At 52.7% G+C, this 20,884-nt stretch overlaps 1 protein-coding gene across 6 annotated transcripts; it reads left to right on the top strand.

The window, feature by feature from the left end:
- Positions 1–2,442: 2,442 nt before the first annotated feature.
- On the top strand, positions 2,443–14,229 carry GPR4 (G protein-coupled receptor 4). Of its 6 annotated transcripts, none has more exons than XM_077980388.1 (3): positions 2,480–2,591; positions 10,526–10,647; positions 12,183–14,229. In XM_077980388.1, the coding sequence occupies exon 3, from the start codon at positions 13,010–13,012 to the stop codon at positions 14,096–14,098; it is 1,089 nt and encodes a 362-aa protein (XP_077836514.1). In that variant the 5' UTR covers positions 2,480–2,591; positions 10,526–10,647; positions 12,183–13,009; the 3' UTR covers positions 14,099–14,229. The 6 variants fall into 6 exon arrangements, with proteins under 6 accessions (XP_001106715.2, XP_077836514.1, XP_077836516.1 ...); XM_077980390.1 differs by lacking the exons at positions 2,480–2,591; positions 10,526–10,647 and adding exons at positions 3,902–4,156; positions 6,711–7,347; XM_028839826.2 differs by lacking the exon at positions 2,480–2,591 and adding an exon at positions 5,203–5,315 and having other exon boundaries at positions 10,550–10,647.
- The last annotated feature ends 6,655 nt before the right edge of the window (positions 14,230–20,884 follow it).

The raw sequence follows: 20,884 nt of genomic DNA, 5'->3' as shown, positions 1-20,884 counted from the left end.
ACTTTGGGAGGCCAAGGCATGCTGATCACTTGAGGTCAGGAGTTCGAGACCAAACTGGCCAACATGGTGAAAACCTGTCTCTACTAAAAACACAAAAATTAGCCAGGTGTGATGGTACGCACCTGTAGTCCCAGCTACTCGGGAGGCTGAGGCAGGATAATCACTTGAACCTGGGAGGTGGAGGTTGCAGTGAGCTGTGATGGTACAATGGCACTCCAGCCTGGGGGACAGAGCAAGACTCTGTCTCAAAAAGACAAAAAACAAGCTGGGCACCATGGCTCATGCCTGTAATTCCAGCACTTTGGGAGGTGGGCAGATCACCTGAGGTCAGGAGTTTGAGACCAGCCTGGTCAACATGGTGAAACGCTGTCTCTACTAAAAAAAAAAAAAAAAAAAAAAATTGCTGGGTGTGGTGGTTCATGCTGATATTCCCAGCTACAAGAGGCTGAGACAGGAGAATCACCTGTACCCGGGAGGAGGAGGTTGCAGTGAGCTGAGATCATGTCCTTGCACTCCAGCCTGGGCACAGCAAGACTCTGTCTCAAAAAAAAAAAAAAAAAAAAAAAAAAAATCAAACCTGACAGCTATCATTTTTTAGTGTTGTATGCCACGTCTATCTGAGGTCCCTTAACCAATAATGAATTCTCACGATTAGTTTATGAAAGATCTAAAGTCAAAAATAAAAATAAGCTAATGTTTTAGGAGCACTTATCATTCATTTGTTCACTCCCTGAAAACAGTGTATTTTTTTCTTTTTTTTCTTTGAGATGGAGTCTTGCTCTGTTGCCCAGGCTGGAGTGCAGTGGCGCGATTTCAGCTCACTGCAAGCTCCACCTCCCGGGTTTATGCCATTCTCCTGCCTCGGCCTCCGGAGTAGCTGGGACTACAGGTGCCCGCCACCACGCCCAGCTAATTTTTTTGTATTTTTAGTAGAGACGGGGTTTCACTGTGTTAGCCAGGATGGTCTCGATCTCCTGACCTCGTGATTTGCCTGCCTTGGCCTCCCAAATTGCTGGGATTACAGGCGTGAGCCACCGCGCCCAGCCCGAAAACAATGTATTTCACACCTATCACCTGCCCAGCTGTCTTGTAGGCAACAGACATGCAACAGTAAACAAGCCAGACACAAAAATGACACTCCTCCTGGTAGGAAGGCAGACAACTAGAAAAAAACAAGGGAAACGGAGAATGTCACCTTCCCCAAAGGGTAGGGGGAAAGTAAGGCAGAGAAAGATGGGGAGTGTTGAGGTTTGGTTGGCGTATTTTACAGCCTTGATAGCACTGACACAATGAAATGAAACCCCCAAGAGAAAAGGACCATGATGACCGGCCTCGGTGGCTCAGTCTTATAATCCCAGCACTTTGGGAGGCCAAAGCAGGAGGATGGCTTGAGCCCAGGAGTTTGAGACCAGCCTAGACATAGTGAGACCCCTGTCTGTAGAAAAAAATTGTTTAAAAATTGGCCAGCTGTGGTGGCGCATGCCTGTGGTCCCAGCAACTCAGGAGGCTGAGGTAGGAGGATCACTTGAGCCTGGAAGGTTGAGGCTTCAGGGAACCATGATAGTGCCATTGCATTCCAGACTGGGCAAAAGAAAAAAAGACGTCGGGCACGGTGGCTCACACCTGTAATCCCAACACTTTTTGGAGGCTGAGGTGGGCAGATAGCTTGAGCTTAGGAGTTCGAGACCAGCCTGGCCAACATGGTGAAACCCCATCTCTATTAAAAATACAAAAATTAGCCGGGCATGGTGGTGCACACCTGTAATCCCAGCTACTTGGGAGGCCAAGGCAGGAGACTTGCTTGAACCTGGGAGGTGGAGATTGCAGTGAGACAAGATTGTGCCACTGCACTCCAGTCTGGGCAACAGAGCATGACTCCCTCTCAAAAGAAAGAAAAGAAAGAAAAAAGCAAAGCAAAGCAAAGCAAAGAAGGAAGGAAGCAAGCAGGCACCATGAGTGACCACCTTGTTTCAAAGAGGAAACTGGGGCACGGAGATGTCACTAGCCTAAGGTCTGACCAAGAGGCAGGCTGGAAGTGCAACCCCAGAGCTCCTTCTAGGGGTGGCCCTGACTTTGGAGTTGGGGACCTAACAGAACCCTTTGTTCTCCCCCTCCTACCGGCGGAAGATGCAGAAGGTTAACGGCCAGAAGATGAATGACTGAGGCCTGGGGTCTCTACGGGAGGAAATGGCTCAACTCAGGGAAGGTCAGTAGCGGGGGCCTCCTCTTCCCATAGCTGAGGGCCTGATAAAGTTGGGGGTGTGTGGTTCGAGAGAGGGGACCTTCCAGCTGGGGACTTGGAAGGACTAGTGGGTGTTCCAGCAGCAGATGAGCCTCACCCGGGGCTGGAGGTGTTGAATGGGGTGAAGTCTGAAAGGGGTTAAGGGGCAGCGGCAGTGGTGGGGTTAATGGGGGCGGGCCTGGCCGGGGCGGGGCCTCAGCTGACGGCTCAGGCCCGGGGGCCGGGAGGAGTAGCCGCTGTTCTGCCCCGCGGGGGCATCCGCTGGGTCCCCGCGCCGTCATTCAGACCGGAGACCCGGACGCAGCCGAGAGAGGTGCCGCCGCCCGCCCCGTCCAGTCGCCGCGCGCAGGTGAGTGCCGGGCCCTCCCCGGCCCCCGCGATGCTGCGAGGTCTCACTAGGTTGCCCTGCTCTTGGCGGGACCGCTCCTCCCCGCCCCTTCTGGGGCTGCCTCAGTCTCCCGCGGCGTCTCGGCGCCCGCCCCCTCTGTTGCTCTCCCTGGCTCTGCGTCTGTCTCCAACTCCCGCCTGTGTCTCTGTGTCTGTGGTCCCTCTGCCTCTGGACCTGTCTTTCTTTCTGTGTCTCTGGATGTCTCTGTCAGTTTCTTGATCTCTGCCTCTCCGGTCTCCGTCTGTCTCCGTCTGTCTCTGTCTCTCTGTTTCTGGGTCCCACCTTCCTCTGTCCCTGCCTCTGCCTCTCCCCCATCTGTTGTGGGACCTCTGGGGATGTGTCTGCCTCTATCTCCATCTCTCCCTGTCTCTGTATATCTCTTTGCTCTCTCCCTCCATGTCTCTCCGTCTCTCTCTATTGCCCTGTCTCTGTCTCTCCGTCTCTTATAACCCTGTTTTGGCACCTTCTGCTCTGTCTTCTCTCCTTCCAAATCCTCCGCATCCCGGAACTTTCCTCTGGGCTGGGAAGCTGCTTGGGAGTAGAGGGCAGGAGGCTTGTGACCTGGGGCAGGAGGACTCAAAGTGACACCCTGACCCCAGCGCCCTCTTCCCGGAGCCACCCCACTGCCCCTGAAGTCGCACCCACCCCGCCCGCCAATTTCAGGAATTCCTGGCTGGGGGGTGAACTTCCTCGCCTACTTCCTCTCTTCCAGGATTTGGCTGGGTCACCGTTAACTCTTTCCTGCTTCCGCCTCACTCTCCCCCCGGGGAACTGGACAACCCCTCCTCCCAAACTAGGCTGAGGAACAGCCCTAGAATGTCTGGGAGGCATCGGTTGTGGGATGTGGGTGTGCGCACTCGGGCTGGATGTGCATTGGGGAATTTGGGGCAGAAGTGGAGAAGATGGGGCCACACCCCCCAGTGCCCCCTCCAGAGCCCATCATCAGCACCCCTCCTCCTGAACCCACCAAGGGGGCACCCGCCCCCAGATCTGTCTCTGTAGATGAACTCGACTTCAGGTTTGGGGTGAGGATGAGGAGGTTTTCTTTTCTGGGGGAATCCCAGCTGAAGAGGATAAGAGACCCATGGGGGCCCCCGGAACCCTGGGAATCATATGATCAAGAACCTTGAACGTGAATATCTTTTAATGGAAGGGCCTAGATGGAAGAAGGATCAGAGGGGAGGCCTGGAAATTCCAGATCCTTCCAATGAAAGGTCCTGGGGATACTGGAGTCCTTCAATCCAAAAAGAGGAGTGTTGAAATCTTGGCACATTTCAGTGATGGCAGCTGAGAGTTGGAAAGGGTTTGCAGAGCCACCTAGGCCAACTCCCCCCACCCCATTTTATAGATGGAGAAACTGAGGCCCAAGAGCAGAAGTCCCCACAGTGAGTCAGTGCCAGGCTGGAGGGCTGGGACCCCAGTTTTCAACCGAAGCCCAAATCCAGAGAGCTGGCTGCTTCTTCTACCACTAAGCCGGATTAATTTGGGGAAAGAGGTCTTCTCAATGAGGAGGGAGAGATGCCAGGGTGAGTAGAAATGGCTGGAATCCAGAAGAGAGGGTTTTAGAAGCAGAGGAGAGAAAATATTTCCAAAACCATGGTGGTGGGGAGGGAGAGGGGCAAGAGTTGGTTTGGGTGGAAGGGGTGGAGTTTCGGGAAGAGAAGGAGGGAGGTGGAGGGGAACCGGGATTAACTCCAGCTTCAGTCTCCTGACCCTCCGCCTGGAGCCCACCGTTCCCTCGGGGACAGGGCCTATAATTTGGTTTGTGTCTAGACAAATAATAACTCAGCTGGTGTGAGCGGGGAGGGCTGAGGCTAGGCCCACTAGGGAAAGGGTAGAGAGGAGGCCTGGATATCTCATGTCACCCCCAGGTGGTGAGAATTTAGGAACCAGGTGGAGGTGGTGACTAACATGCCCCTCTCTTCGCTCTGTGAATCCATAGTTTCTTAGAATTCTGCACAATCTTAGAAATCAGGCTGCTGGAATGTTCAAAAGCAGGCGAGAGAAGGGGGGAAAGAAAAGGAAGTGGGGCTCACTGTATTTAGTGTACGTTCCCATTTCTGTAAAAGAGAAAAGGGAAATACGTATTCCTGTTTGCTGGGGAAAGATAAAAATCACTGACGGTTTAATAATAGATTATGAAAGTCATAGAATGCTTAAAAAAATCATAGCATGTTCTAACAATAGAACTTTCGAATCTTGGAATGTGACACTCCTAGAATATTGGAAACTTAGGGTAGGTACTTACAAAGCCACGATGTAATAAATAGAATGAAAGAAGAGTAATGCTCTAGAATGTTATAATAGAACATTCAACTGCGAAGTGAACTAAGGATAGAACCTGAAGATTGCAGAACCGTAGGGACCTAGAACGTCAGAGAGGCAGTCTAAGGACTGGTATCCCTAATGGGCAGTGTGGGCGTGGGGGACACAGAGACCCCCTAGGTTGAAACGGGGATACTGAGGTGCAGTGGGGCGGTTAGGGTGGCCCGATTGCCCCCTGGTTTCCGCCGGCCGCCAGGGCACCAGGTGGGGAGCGAGGACCGGTGATCACATTTCGTCCCTAATGAGCAGACCGGAGCTGGCCGGTCCCCTGGGGCTGCTGGGGGAAGGCGGGGGAGCAGGAGCCCACAGAGGAGGAAAAGGGGGAGGTGAGATAGCCTGGTGGCATCGGGGACAAGGCCGGTGAGTGAGCTGAGGGGTGCTGGGGGATGCAGGGGGTTGTAGCACTTCACCCTCTTGTCCTCGAAATCCTCCAAGTTTTTCAGCTTTGCTGGGTTTTGGGGTGGCTGGCAGGATGCAGCAGCCGAGGCTGCTAAAGTGGGGTGGGGGGCTGGGTCTTCCTAGTCTTTCCCATCCCACTATCGCTCCAATCTTGGATATATTTATCTTCCCCCCAACCCTCTGGAAGGGGCCAGCAGGGACCCAAGAAGTGGGGGCCTGTGGGACAGACAAGGGGAGCTTCTTGTGGACTGTGAGATTTGGGGGTTCACTCCCTCAACAGAGCCTAAGTAAGAGGCAGAACTTAGAACCAGAGAGGGTCCTGGAAGGGGAACGGGGTTATGGGGAGCAGGTGATGGAAGGTCGCTTGCTTTCTTTGTGGGGAGAAGGTCATACCTTCCAGTAGGTTCTCAGAGGGGCTAGAGATGCTGAGAAAGACTTGAGAAAAATTACAGAAGTTCAGAGAGTGAAGAGAAAAACCTCAGGGGAAGGGAAGCTGTTTAGTTAAGAGCGACAGGAGGTTTGCCCAGTCTTGAGACATCAAGTGACTTAGACAACTGCCTTGCTACTGCGGGCCTCGATTTCCCCATCTGTACCAGGAAGGGGTCAAAAATAGCTTCGCACCCGCAGCTGTCACATATACGTCGGCTGCACTGTGGCACTCTGAGTCTGACGTTCCATGCTGACTTTTGGGGTTTCCACGTTGAGCAGATCTCACGTGGGGAAGAAGAGAGGGCTGTCTGGGCACCCCTCCCCCCATGTCCACCATCCCCAAGATGCCAGCAGGTTGGGGAGGAGGGGTGGGAGGAAGGAGTGGTGAGAGCTAGACTGGTTCCCCCTCGAGGAAATTAGCAATGGGAAGTGTATTTCCTCCTCTGGCTGCCGGAAATGTTTCCTGCCCGGGTCCCCCAGTTAGGTCAGCAGAGCCCTGAGGGTCACAGAAAGTGGGGCAAAGGGGACTTCTAGCCCTCGGTGGGTGCCTCCTGCCATGAAGAACTGGTTCATTTCTTGTCTCAACCCCCTAGTCCCGGTGGAATAATAATAATTGTTCAAATCCTGCACGTTTTGGAGCTGATATCGCATTCTTGCAAGGACGTTCCAGTCTGTGATGTGATGAGTATAAAGGCTGTGCCCCCTTTTACAGAAGGGGAAACTGAGGCTCCTGGAGATGTAATTCTTTAAATGTCACAGGAGGAAGGGAGAGACTAGGGGCAGAGAGATGGGGAGAGAGAGGGCAGAGGAGAGGGGAGGGAGATATTTTGAGTGACTTGGTCTGGGTGGGAGGTTTCTAATGGAAGGGAGGGACTGGATTGCACTGTTCCAGCCCAGAGTACGCCCCCACCCATTCCATCTCCACAGGACCCACAAGCTTCTGCCCAGGAGTCTGAGGCGAGGGAGGCAGCTCGGCCACTGAGGACCCCACAGGGGGCAGGACTTACTGAGCAGGACTCAGCCCTGACCTTTCAAAGTCAATTAAGAAGCGGATAGATCCTGCCCTTTCCAGCTCTCCCCTGTCCACCTCTTCCCCTGGGAACCGACTCCTCTCCCTCCCTTCCCCCTCCCCCCCATGCCCTTGTTTGAGCCTGGGGCGGGGTGGGGCAGCCTCATGGGCAGAGAATATGTTTTTACTCTATGCCTCTGGCCTCTACAAAGCTTCTGGAATGGTTTCTGCCATTGGCAAATGGCTCCGTGCTCCCTGACCATGACCTTGGTAATTTATTGAGCACCTACTGTATGCCGGGCCTGTCCTGGGTGCTAGGGATACAACAGTCAACAAGACACACAGAGTCTCTGCCCTCCTGGAATACATATTCTAGACAGTCAGACACAAACAAGACACAAGGTGATGTGAGGAGAGGGTCCTGGGGCAGGGGAGATTCGGGGACTGAGTGGAGAGGGACTCCTGAGGAAGTGAAGGAGGGAACGGAGCTACTCAGACTATCTGAAGGAAGAGGAGTGGCTCACATCTATAATCCCAGCACTTTGAGAGGCCAAGGTGGGTGGATCACTCGAGGCCAGGAGTTCGAGACCAGCCTGGCTAACATGGTAAAACTCCATCTCTACTAAAAATACAAAAATTAGCTGGGCATGGTGGTGCACACCTGTAATCCCAGCTACTCGGGAGGCCAAGGCAGGAGAATCACTTGAACCCAGGTGGCAGAGGTTGCAGTGAGCAGAGATTGTGCCACTGCACTCCAGCCTGGGCAACAGAGGAAGACTCTGTCTCCAAAAAAAAAGCATTCCAGATGGAGAGTATGGTAAATGTGCAAAGGTTGGAGGCTGGAAAGAAGGTCAGTGGCCTTGAGCCTGCTGAGGCAGGAAGGAGAGGTGGGTGAGATTGGCTAGGCTGCCCCAGCAGGTCAGACAGAGCCTTGTGACTCCAGATGAGGAGGCTAGATTTTACCGCAAGTCCATTTAGAAGCCACTGGAGGGTTTCAAGCAGGGAAGTAACAAGAACTAGGCCAGGTGCTCATGCCTGTAATCCCAGCACTTCGGAAGGCCAAGGCAGGAAGATCATTTGAGCCCAGGAGTTGTAGACTGGCTTGGGCAACATGGGGAAACCCCATCTCTACAAAAAATAGAAAAATTAGCCAGGTGTGGTGGCACCCACCTGTAGTCCCAGCTACTTAGGAGCCTGAGGTGGGAGGACCGCTTGAGCCCATGAGGTCAAGACTGCAATGAGTGAAGATTGCAACACTGCATGACAGAGTGAGACCCTGTCTCAAAAAAAAAAAAAAAAAAAAAAAAGAACTGATTTTCATGTTAGAAAGATCTTGGCTGGGTGCGGTGGCTCACGCCTGTAATCCCAGCACTTTGGGAGGCCAACACGGGCGGATTACCTGAGTTGGGAGTTGGAGACCAGCCTGAACAACATGGAGAAACCCTGTCTGTACTAAAAATACAAAATTAGCTCAGCATGATGGCTCATGCCTGTAATCCCAGCTAGTCTGGAGGAAGGGGCAGGAGAAGCCCTTGAACCCGGGAGGCAGAGGTTGCGGTGAGCCAAGATCAGGCCATTGCACTCCAGCCCGGGTGACAAGAGCGAAACTTCGTCTCAAAAAAAAAAAAAGAAAAGATCTTTCTGGCTGCCATATGGGAAGTGATTTGAAGGAAGTCAGAGTAGTAGCCCAGAAAAGCAATGGTAATGCTACTGCAGTGATCCCAGCGAGCGATGATGCTGACACTGACGCAGAGTGGACAGTGGCAGGTGTTTGAGAGAGACGCACACAGATTCAGGAAGCACTGGGGAGATGGAGCTGAGAGGACTTTCCCATGGAAAGATGCTCTGGCATCTGGGAGGCTCCCATGGACCTCCTTCCTTCCCCTTTCTGGGGCTCGGTTTCCTCATCTGTCAATAGACTTCACCTTAAACTCCATTTTAAAAATGTTTTAAGGCCGGGCGCGGTGGCTCACGCCTGTAATCCCAGCACTTTGGGAGGCCGAGGTGGGCGGATCACGAGGTCAGGAGATCGAGACCATCCTGGCTAACAAGGTGAAATCCCGTCTCTACTAAAAATACAAAAAATTAGCCGGGCGTGGTGGCGGGCGCCTGTAGTCCCAGCTACTCAGGAGGCTGAGGCAGGAGAATGGCGTGAACCCGGGAGGCGGAGCTTTCAGTGAGCCAAGATCGCACCACTGCACCCCAGCCTGGGCAACTGAGCGAGACTCCATCTAAAAAAAAAAAAAAAAAAATGTTTTAAAAGTGCATCCTGGGGATTCTTCAGAGGTGGCCACTCCACCCCCACCTCGTTTCACCAGAGCAGCTAGCAGCTCACCCTTTTCACTGTTTTAGATTGGTTTCTGGTTAAGATCTTGTTGGAAAAAAAAAAAAAAAAAAAAAAAAAAACAGGCTTCACATCCAAAATAACTAAACCAAAAGACTCCTGGATGGAATGGCTCCTGAGGCTGCCTGTAACTCTGGACTTGGCTCCGCTTCTCTCTGGGATTGATGACACGGGCTTGGTCCATGAATATCCTTTACCCTGTGTGTGCAGATCTTCCCAGAACAAAATGGGTGGCAGGCTCAAGGTTCTCACTCAGGAAAATTGGGGGGGGAAGGGCAGAGACAGTGAACGGAGTGGTCCCCAAGGGAGGAGACTGCTGGCGCTAACCCCAGGGCTTCCCCATGCTCCCTGACCTTGACCCTGACCTTGACTGTTCCCAGCAACTCCTGACTCTCCCCTTTCCCTTACTCCTCTGCAGCTTTGGTTCCCAGTCCCCACTGGCAGCCCAGGACCCTTTTCTGTCCAGTTATTCTTTTTTTTTTTTTTTTTTTTGGTGAGATGGAGTTTGCTTTTGTTGCCCAGGCTGCAGTGCAATGGCGCCATCTCAGCACACTGCAACCTCTGCCTCCCAGGTTCAAGCAATTCTCCCACCTCAGCCTCCCAAGTAGCTGGGATTACAGGCGTGCACCACCACACCTGGCTAATTTTGTATTTTTAGTAGAGACAGGGCTTCTCCATGTTTCCATGTTGCTCAGGCTGGTTCTGAACTCCCGACCTCAGGTGATCCACCTGCCTTGGCCTCCCAAAGGGCTGGGATTACAGGCGTGAGCCACCGTGCCAGGCCTTCCTCCTTTTTTTTTTTTTTTTTTTTTTTTGAGACGGAGTCTCTTGTCTCCCAGGCTGGAGTGCAGTGGTGCTATCTCAGCTCACTGCAACCTCTACCTCCTGGGCTCAAGCAATCCTCTCGCCTCAGCATCCCGAGTAGCTGGGATTACAGGCACGTGCCACCATGCCCAGCTAATTTTTGTATTTTTAGTAGAGACAGGGTTTCACCACGTTGGCCAGGCTGGTCTCGAACTCCTGACCTCAGACGATCCTCCTGCCTTGGCCTCCCAAAGTGCTGGGATTACAGGCATGAGCCACTGTATCTGACTAGTCCAGTTATTCTGGGGTGGAAACTGAAGCACAGGCTGGAGACGAGGACTGAGAGCGGCGATGGCCGCACTCTAGACATCAGGACCTTGGACAGGTCTCGGAACAGCTCTGTGCCTCAGTTTGTCAAAGAGGAAGAACAACTACTTTCCTCATAGGAGTCTTGAAAATTTCAGTGAAGTAATATCCATAAATCGGCTAGGCATGGTGGCTCACTGCTGTAATCCTAGCACTTTGGGAGGCCAAGGTGGGAGGATCTCTCTTTTCTTTTCTTTCTTTCTTTTTTTTTTTTTTGAGATGGAGTCTGACTCTATCACCCAGGCTGGAGTGCAATGGTGTGATCTCGGCTCACTGCAACCTCCACCTCCCAGGTTCAAGCGATTCTTCTGCCTCAGCCTACCGAGTAGCTGGGACTACAGGTGCGTGCCACCACGTTTAGCTAATTTTTGTATTTTTAGTAGAGACAGGGTTTCACCATTTTGGCCAGGATGGTTTCAATCTCTTGACCTCATGATCCACCCGCCTCGGCCTCCCAAAGTGCTGGGATTACAGGGGAGGATCTCTTGAGCTCAGGAGTTCGAGGCCTGCCTGGGCAACACAGGAAGACCTCCATCTATACTATGGTGGTGCATGCCTGTGTTCCCAGCTACTTGGGAGGCTGAGGCAGGAGGATCACTAGGAGCCCAGGAGGTCGAGGCTGCCGTGGGCTGTGATCATGCTATTGCATTCTAGTCTGGACAAAAGAGCAAGACCCTGTCTCAAAAAATAAATAAATACAAAGAAATAATACGTGTAAAAATGCCTGGAATGGGATCTGCTATGTAGCAGGGCTCGATTGATGTTTGCTGTTACTATCCTTGTTGACAAGAATGGGATTCCTGGGTAAGGAGAGGGAGGCTGGCCCCAGCCCTGGTCCTATTGCTTCCATGCTGTGCATCCTTAGGGAGGTGACTCAGCCTCTCTGGGCCCCTTCTCTCTGTCTGTGACATGATAGAGTTAGACTAGTCTGGCATTTCCTGAAGCATGATGTGATACCTGTGCCAGTTTTACAGGGCTTCTGCAAGAAAGTGCTAAAATCTGAGTTGGGACTTTTTTTCCCTTTTTTCTCTTTCTTTCTTTTTTCTTTTTCTTTTTTTCTTTTCCTTTTTTGAAAGTTTCACTCTTTTGCCCAGGCTGGAGTGCAGTGGCGTGATCTCGGCTCACTGCAACCTCCGCCTTTTGGTTTCAAGCAGTTCTTCTGCCTCAGCCTCCTCAGTAGCTGGGATTACAGGCACACACAACCACACCTGGCTAACTTTTGTATTTTTAGTGGAGACAGGGTTTCACCATGTTGGCCAGGCTGGTCTTGAACTCCTGACCTCGTGATCCACCCGCCTCGGCCTCCCAAAGTGCTGGGATTACAGGTGTGAGCCACTGCACCCAGCCTTTTTTGTTTGTTTGTTTTTGTTTTTTTTGAGAAAGGGTCTCATTCTGTTGCCCAAGCTGGAGTGCAGTGGTGCAATTATAGCTCACATAGCCTGAATCCCCTGGGATCAAGTGATCCTCCTACCTCAGCCTCCTCAATAGCTGGGACTACAGGTATGCACCACTACACCTGGCTAATATTTTTATTTTTCCTTTTTGTAGAGACTGGGTCTCACTGCGTTGCCCAGGCTGGTCTTGAACTCCTAGGCTCAAGCGATCCTCCCACCTCAGCCTCTCAAAGTGTTGAGATTACAGGCGTGAGCCACTGTGCCTGGCCTGAGTTGAGTCTTTATTCTAACATCTATCAGGGGAAAAATATGCCTGAAACCTCAAATCTGTGTTCTCAGAGAGTGGTTGCTTAGGGTGGGGCTCAAGTAGGCATTGTTGGGGTGTCCACTCTCTGCAGTCCACAGCAATTATGGTGAGGAGTGTGGGGAGAAGAAGGTCAGAGTGTCCGTGACTCCCTCACTGTTGTCCTCTCTCCCAACAGGCACTGCAAAGTCAGCGGTGAACTGACTTCATCCCAGTCTCTCAGCCCCCACCAGGACCAATCTGGAGTCCCTCCCCTGCCCCCATTCAAATTTCCCTTCTGTCCCCAAACTCATCTCTGATCTAGACCTTACTCACCTGCTTCCTGTTTCCTAAGACTCCTTCCTGCAGTCCCCAGACTGAGCCTTTTGTCTTTGTCCACCCTGTGCCAGACACCTCCTTTTCCAGAACGTTCTCCTTACTAGTGACCTTATCTCTGTTTCTTTCTGGGGTCCTAGGAAATGCCAGCACTCCCATCCGCATTGCCTGGACTTTCCGACACTCCCTAACTGCCCTGTGTCCTATCTCAACACTGTCTCATGTATTTCCTGTGTCTTCTAGAACATCCCCCAGCCATTATTACTTCAGTATGGCTACACATACTTCCTAACTGCCCTGCAAACATCTCCTTCTCACCGTTGCCCAGTGATGCTTTCGTCCCCTCCATAAACACTCCCCGAGACCAATTTTTGTGTCACCCCTATACTCCCTCATTGACACCCTGATTAACTCTATACATAACCTCCTTGACAAATCTCTTTATTAATCTCATCATCCTCCAGACTTCCTTCCTGTCCTAACTCCATCCCTCCTCCAACTTTTCCCTCTCAAGCTCTGCCCTTCCCAGCCCAGCCCAGCCTATCGGACTTCTTCCCTGTAGACTACATCCCACCATGTTCCCCTGAGCCTCCAAGGAAGGGGCTCAGGGGGCCCCATGGCCTCCCGCTCCCCGTGGCCCCACAGCCCCCGTGGGCCAGGGGAAGCGTCCCAGAAGCCGAAGTGCCCACCATGGGCAACCACACGTGGGAGGGCTGCCACGTGGACTCACTTGTGGACCACCTGTTTCCGCCATCCCTCTACATCTTCGTCATCGGCGTGGGGCTGCCCACCAACTGCCTGGCTCTGTGGGCGGCCTACCGCCAGGTGCAACAGCGCAACGAGCTGGGCGTCTACCTGATGAACCTCAGCATCGCCGACCTGCTGTACATCTGCACCCTGCCGCTGTGGGTGGACTACTTCCTGCACCATGACAACTGGATCCACGGCCCCGGGTCCTGCAAGCTCTTCGGGTTCATCTTCTACACCAACATCTACATCAGCATCGCCTTCCTATGCTGCATCTCGGTGGACCGTTACCTGGCCGTGGCCCACCCACTCCGCTTCGCCCGCCTGCGCCGCGTCAAGACCGCCGTGGCCGTGAGCTCCGTGGTCTGGGCCACCGAGCTGGGCGCCAACTCGGCGCCCCTGTTCCATGACGAGCTCTTCCGAGACCGCTACAATCACACCTTCTGCTTTGAGAAGTTCCCCATGGAAGGCTGGGTGGCCTGGATGAACCTCTATCGGGTCTTCGTGGGTTTCCTCTTCCCGTGGGCGCTCATGCTGCTGTCGTACCGGGGCATCCTGCGTGCCGTGCGAGGCAGCGTGTCCACCGAGCGCCAGGAGAAGGCCAAGATCAAGCGGCTGGCCCTCAGCCTCATCGCCATCGTGCTGGTCTGCTTTGCGCCCTATCACGTGCTCTTGCTGTCCCGCAGCGCCATCTACCTGGGCCGTCCCTGGGACTGCGGCTTCGAGGAGCGCGTCTTTTCTGCATACCACAGCTCACTGGCTTTCACCAGCCTCAACTGTGTGGCGGACCCCATCCTCTACTGCCTGGTCAACGAGGGTGCCCGCAGCGACGTGGCCAAGGCTCTGCACAACCTGCTCCGCTTTCTGGCCAGCGACAAGCCCCAGGAGATGGCCAACGCCTCACTCACCCTGGAGACCCCACTCACCTCCAAGAGGAACAGCACAGTCAAGGCCATGACTGGCGGCTGGGCGGCCACTCCGCCCTCCCAGGGGGACCAGGTGCAGCTGAAGATGCTGCCACCAGCACAGTGAACCCCGTGTGGCACAGAACCCCCAGTTTTCCCCTCTCATCCCACAGTCCCTTCTCTCCTGGTCTGGTGTATGCAAATTGTATGGAAAAAGGGCTATGTTAATATAAGAATACAAGAACTTAGGAAGAGTGAGGTTGGTGTGTCGCTGGTCAACTTTTGTGCTCCCAGATGCCATCACAGTTTGGCAGTTGTGGAAGGCCTCCTGGAGGAGGAGATGAGTAAATTTTTTTTTTTTTTTTTTTTTTTTTTTTGAGACGGAGTCTCGCTCTGTCGCCCAGGCTGGAGTGCAGTGGCCACATCTCAGCTCACTGCAAGCTCCGCCTCCCGGGTTCCCGCCATTCTCCTGCCTCAGCCTCCCAAGTAGCAGGGACCACAGGCGCCGCCACCTCGCCCGGCTAATTTTTTGTGTTTTTAGTAGAGACGGGGTTTCGCCGTGTTAGCCAGGATGGTCTCGATCTCCTGACCTTGTGATCCGCCCGTCTCGGCCTCCCAAAGTGCTGGGATTACAGGCTTGAGCCACCGCGCCCGGCCTAGAGTAAATTTTTTTTTTAGAGACAGGGTCTCGCTGTGTCACCCAGGCTGGAGTGCAGTAGTGCAATCGTGGCTCACTGCAGCTTCCACCTCCTGGGCTCCAGAGATCCACATCAGCCTCCCGAGTAGCTGGGACCACAAATGTGTGCCACCATGCCTGGCTAATTTTTGTACTTTTTGTAGAGACGGAGTCTCACTATGTTTCCCAGGCTGATCTTGAACTCCTGGGCTCAAGAGATCCTCCTGCCTCGGCCTCCCAAAGTGCTTGGATTAGAGATGTGAGCCACCATGTCTGGCCAGATAAATTAAGTCAAACATTTGGTTTCCAGAAAATAAAGACAAATAGAGTAGGTTAGATTTTTTTTTTTTTTCCAACAAGTGGATAAAAGTCTGTGACTCAGGGAGAAAGTGGAAGGAGAAATACAGAGCATATAGAATCATTATGTTTGTAAAGCCCCTGGTCATACAGGGGAGAGAACGTAAGACAGCAATTCTAAGTTTCTGGATAAACAGCGATCTCCAAGTCAGGACTGGGGATGAAGAGGGAGAATGTCAGAACTCAAGTGAAGGGCAATCAGGGCAGACTGCCTGGAGGAGTGATGCAGGAAGGTTTGGGAAGAAGGTTTGGGACAAGAGAAAAGGGTATTTATTTTATTTTATTTTATTTTTTGAGACGGAGTCTCGCTCTGTCGCCCAGGCTGGAGTGCAGTGGTGCGATCTCAGCTCACTGCAAGCACCACCTCCCAGGTTCACACCATTCTCCTGCCTCAGCCTCCCGAGTAGCTGGGACTACAGGTGCCCGCCACCACGCCCGGCTAATTTTTTTGTATTTTTAGTAGAGACGTGGTTTCACCATGTTAGCCAGGATGGTCTCGATCTCCTGACCTCATGATCCACCTGCCTCGGCCTCCCAAAGTGCTGGGATTACAAGCGTGAGTCACTGCACCCGGCTGCGTATTTATTCATTCATTCAACAGAGGTTTATGTAGCACACTGTGCTGGGTGGGGCTGGGATACAGCAATGACTGAGGCAGCCTGGCCTTGCCTTCACAGGGCTCACCATACACAAGTAAATAAAAAATATGTAATGTTTGGAATTGCTAAATGTGAAGGGGACATTTTTCTGTGTAAGGCCAGTTGAGGGGACAGAGGATGACTTGGAGTCTGATCTAAATAAGGAGGGCAGAGGAGGGCTTGTTGCGGTGGCTTTCCAGCAAAGACTTGAAGGATGTGCGGCACTCAGCCCTGTGGCTGTCGTGGGAAGAGCATTTCAGGCAGAGAGAACTGCAGGTGCAAGGGCCCTGGGGTTAGAGAGTGTCTGAATTTTCGGCTGGGCATGGTGGCTTACGCCTATAATCCCAGCACTTTGAGGGCCAAGGCTGGCGGATTACCTGAGGTCAGGAGTTTGAGACCATCTGGTCAACATAGTGAAACCTTGTCTCTACTAAAATACAAAAATAAAAAATTAACTGAGCATGGTGGTGGGTGCCTGTAATCCCAGCTACTCAGGAGGCTGAGGCAGGAGAATCGCTAGAACCCAGGAGGCAGAGGTTGCAGTGAGCTGAGATTGTGCCCCTGTACTCCAGCCTAAGCAACAAGAGCAAAACTCCATCTCAAAGAATAATGATAGACTGTCTGAATTTGAAAGATAGCAGGTATGGCAGTGTGGCTGCAGCGGAGGTGGGGAGGACAACAGGAAAGTGGAAATGAGACAGGAAAGGGGACAGCAGGTCGTGTGGCGCCATGTAAGTCCCAGTGAGGACTCTGCCTTTTAATCTGAGATAAATGGGAGCTATGAGGGGGTTCTCAGTAGAGGATGAAGGTGATTTGACTTTATTAACCGTATCCCATGGGCTGTTGAGTAGGGAGTAGAATATAGGAGGTTGGCTGGGCATGGTGGCTCAAGCCTGTAATCCCAGCACTTTGGGAGGCTGAGGCAGGAAGATTGCTTGAGGACAGGAGTTTGGGACCAGCCTGGGCAACATAGGGAGACCCAGTTTCTACAAAAAATTTAAAAATTAGCCGGGCATGGTGGTGTGTGTCTATAGTCCCAGCTATTTGGGAGGCTGAAATGGGAGGATCACTTGAGCCAGGAGGTGGAGGCTGCGATGAGCAGTGATTGCACCACTACACTCCAGCCTGGGCGACAGAGCAAGACCCTGTCTCAAAATGAAAAAGGAATATGGGAGACAAGGATAGAAGCCGGGAGCCCAGTGAGGAGGTGACTGCAGGAGTCCGAGAGGAATGTGCTGTCAGTTGGGCCAGGTGGATTTAACAAGGAGCAGTGATCAGCTTTTGGAGTTTTATTTTTGTTCGTTTATTTATTTATTTTGAAACAGAATCTCGCTCTGTCACCAGGCTGGAGTACAGTGTCAGGATCTTGGCTCACTGCAACCTCCGCCTCCTGGGATCAGGCAACTCTTGTGCCTCAGCTTCCTGAGTGGCTGGGATTACAGGTGCGCACCACCATGCCCGGCTAATTTTTGTATTTTTAGTAGAGACGGGGTTTTGCCATGTTGGCCAGGCTGGTCTTGAAATCCTGGCCTCAAGTGATCCTCCCACCTCAGCCTCTCAAAGTGCTGGGATTACAGGCTTCAGCCCCCATGCCCAGCCTTGGATTTATTGTGAAGGAATCCTCTCATGGAAGCAGCACAGGGGCCAGCGGGATGATGAAACATGAGTACCTCTCCCATTCCGGGAAAAGGGGGACTGGGGGTTCTGAGCAGGAATAATTTCCAGGAAGGATCCCAGGCCCTGGTCTAGGGCGGTCACCAGAGAGGCCAGGCGACCAGTCCAAGGTCGCATGGCTGGTGAGTCAGCGCTGGAGCCAACTTGGGCTCCCTCTCCCCTCCCCATCTCTGCTTGTATTCCCACGCCCCAGGGTGGCCAAGGCTGCCCTCCCTCCCCTAGTCTCAGGGGTCACCAGGAATGGCCACTGTTCCGTAACTAGGCTGGAGGGCAGGAAGAAGCACCCAGCTCTGAACAGGCCTCGCCCTTCAGAGAAGGTCTCCTCTCCCTTTCCTCCTCACGGGTGTGTAAACAGACTCCTGAGGTGTGAAGATCCACCCACAACCCTCCTACCCTCCCCCCTCCCGTGCCCTCCCCTCCCTCCACAGAGGTTCCCAGAAGACGTTCCCGGGAACCCTTCTCAGAGAAAGGAAGAAGGAGGAGAGGAATAGGGGGAAAAAGTGCACTCAATGATTTTTCTGGGGTGGAGGGAGCACAGAGATGGGGGAAATCCAGGCTTTGGTGTTAGAGTGCTGGAGGGCTAGAGAAGAGAGGGAGGCCTGGGATCTGGGAGGCCTAGTAGTCTTCCCACCCTATCCCACTGCCATAAAGCTACTGGAATGGAGATGTTGGGGCGAGAATATATATACACATATTTTTGAGACTGAGTTTCACTCTTGTCACCCAGGCTGGAGTGCAATGGCACAATCTCGGCCCACCGCAACCTCCGCCTCCCGGGTTCAAGCAATTCTCCTGCCTCAGACTCTCCAGTAGCTGGGATTACAGACATGTACCACCACACTCTGCTAATTTTGTATTTTTGGTAGAGACCGGGTTTCTCCATGTTGGCCAGACTGGTCTCAAACTCCCGACCTCAGGTGATACACCTACCTCGGCCTCCCAAAGTGCTGGGATTACAGGCGTGAGCCACCGTGCCTGGCCAACTTTTTTTGTTTTTTTTTGTTTTGTTTTGAGACAGTTTCGCTCTGTCACCCAGGCTGGAGTGCATTGGCACGATCTCAGCTCACTGCAGCCTCCACCTCCTGGGATCAAGTGATTCTCCTGTCTCAGCCTCTGGAGCCTCTGGAGGTCTCTGGAGCCTCTGGAGGCTAGTCGCAAACTCCCGGCTTCAAGCAATCCTCTTGCGTTGGCGTCCCATAGTGCTAGGATTACAGATGCGAGCCACCATGGCCTGCCCCAGAAACTTTTTGAACAGTCTCCTTGAAGAATCAGATGAGGCCGGGCGCGGTGGCTCACGCCTGTAATCCCAGCACTTTGGGAGGCCGAGGCGGGCGGATCACAAGGTCAGGAGATCGAGACCACGGTGAAACCCCGTCTCTACTAAAAATAGAAGAAATTAGCCGGGTGCGGTGGCGGGTGCCTGTAGTCCCAGCTACTCGGGAGGCTGAGGCAGGAGAATGGCGTGAACCCGGAAGGCGGAGCTTGCAGTGAGCCGAGATCGCGCCACTGCACTCCAGCTTGGGGGACAGAGTGAGACTCCGTCTCAAAAAAAAAAAAAAAAAAAAGGCCGGGCGCGGTGGCTCAAGCCTGTAATCCCAGCACTTTGGGAGGCCGAGACGGGTGGATCACGAGGTCAGGAGATCGAGACCATCCTGGCTAACACGGCGAAACCCCGTCTCTACTAAAAACACAAAAAATTAGCCGGGCGAGGTGGCGGCGCCTGTGGTCCCAGCTACTCGGGAGGCTGAGGCAGGAGAATGGCGGGAACCCGGGAGGCGGAGCTTGCAGTGAGCTGAGATCTGGCCACTGCACTCCAGCCTGGGTGACAGAGCGAGACTCCGTCTTAAAAAAAAAAAAAAAATCAGATGAAAACCTGCACACTACTCCTTCCCTCCAAATGCTCATTTGCATTCATTCAATAAAATTAATTAAGCACTAGGCCAGGCGTGGTGGCTCACGCCTGTAATCCCAACACTTTGGGAGGCCGAGGCAGGTGGACCGATTAAGATCAGGAGTTCAAAACCAGCCTGGCCAACATGTTAAAATCCCATCTATACTGAAAACACAAAAATTAGCCAGGCGTGATGGTGCGAACCAATAATCCCAACTACTCCAGAGGCTGAGGCAGGAGAATCACTTGAACCCGGGAGGCGGAGCTTGTTTAGTGAGCTGAGATCCCGACACCGCACTCTAGCCTGGGCAACAGAGCCAGACTCCATCTCAAAAACAAAAACAAAAAAGGCCGGGCGCAGTGGCTCATGCCTGTAATCCCAGCACTCTGGGAGGCCGAGGAGGGTGAATCACGAGGTCAGGAGATCGAGACCATTCTGGCTAACATGGTGAAACTCCATCTCTACTAAAAATACAAAAAATTAGCCGGGCTTGGTGGTGGGCACCTGTAGTCCCAGCTATTCGGGAGGCTGAGGCAGGCGAATGGCGTGAACCCGGGAGGCGGAGCTTGCAGTGAGCCAAGATCATGCCACTGCACTCCAACCTGGGCAGCAGAGCGAGACTCCATCTCAAAAAATAAAATAAAATAAATAAATCCCTGTTTTAGCTCCACCCTGATTTCCTCTGGAACTGTGGGCAAATCCTTTTCATCCTCTGGCCTCACTTGACCAGTCTGTAAAATGGGAAGGGGGCTGGTCCCAAGTGAATGATGGACCTTAAGTAGTCCTAAGTTCCTGCATACCTTCAGTCTGGAAGGGAGCCCAGGAAAGGTTGTTTTTATGGAATCCTGGCATTCTTAGCAATTCAGAATATCAGGGTTCACACACACCAGCACCATCATTACAGATGAGGAAACGCAGGTCCCTCAGTGCCAGGAGCTTGACAAAGGAAACTGAGAGAGTCAGAGTGGATACCAAGGAAGTCCAGAGCCCCCTGATTCTGTGTCCTGAATGTATGTTTCCTCCTGCACACCACTCCTCTGTTCCTGCTCTTTTTTCTTTTTTTTGAGATGGAGTCTCACTCTGTCACCAACAAGACTGGAGTGCGGTGGCATGATCTCCGCTCACTGCAACCTCTGCCTCCCAGGTTCAAGCAATTCTCCTGCCTCAGCCTCCGGAGTACCTGGGATTACCTGCCACCATGCCGGGTTAATTTTTTTTTTTTTTTTTAGTAGAGATGGGATTTCACCATGTTGGCCAGGGTGGTCTCAAACTCCTGACCTCAGGTGATCCACCCTCCTCAGCCTCCCAAAATGCAGGGATTACAGGCTTGAGCCATGGCGGCCGGTCCTCTGTTCCTGTTTTTCTTCTGTCCCTCTGCCTCCCAGAATCTCTCAATTACCCACCAGCACTCCATCATCCAGGAATTTCTCTCAACCCCTTCCTGACATTGTTTATATGATTTTACTCCCTGCTGGGTAAGAAAGGACAGTCTGGGACATGTCCTTAAACTTATTTCTGAACTAGCTCCCTGGGGACCCTACCTCCTAATGAAGGAAGTTGGGTTGCTTGAGAACGGGTATGGTTTTATTAGCCAAGATGCTAGGATATCAACCTCTGCAGGAATATTCTGCGACCCCCTGCCCCACTCTGGGCCTCAGTTTCTTTGTCAGTTACTT

The sequence above is a fragment of the Macaca mulatta genome, chromosome 19, assembly GCF_049350105.2.
Source record: "Macaca mulatta isolate MMU2019108-1 chromosome 19, T2T-MMU8v2.0, whole genome shotgun sequence".
NCBI lineage: Eukaryota > Metazoa > Chordata > Mammalia > Primates > Cercopithecidae > Macaca > Macaca mulatta.
This window is presented reverse-complemented; position numbering and strand designations above follow the sequence as displayed.

Coding starts and splice junctions, on each gene's coding strand:
- GPR4 (XM_001106715.5), top strand. CDS start 13,010: ATGGGCAACCACACGTGGGAGGGCTGCCACGTGGACTCACTTGTGGAC.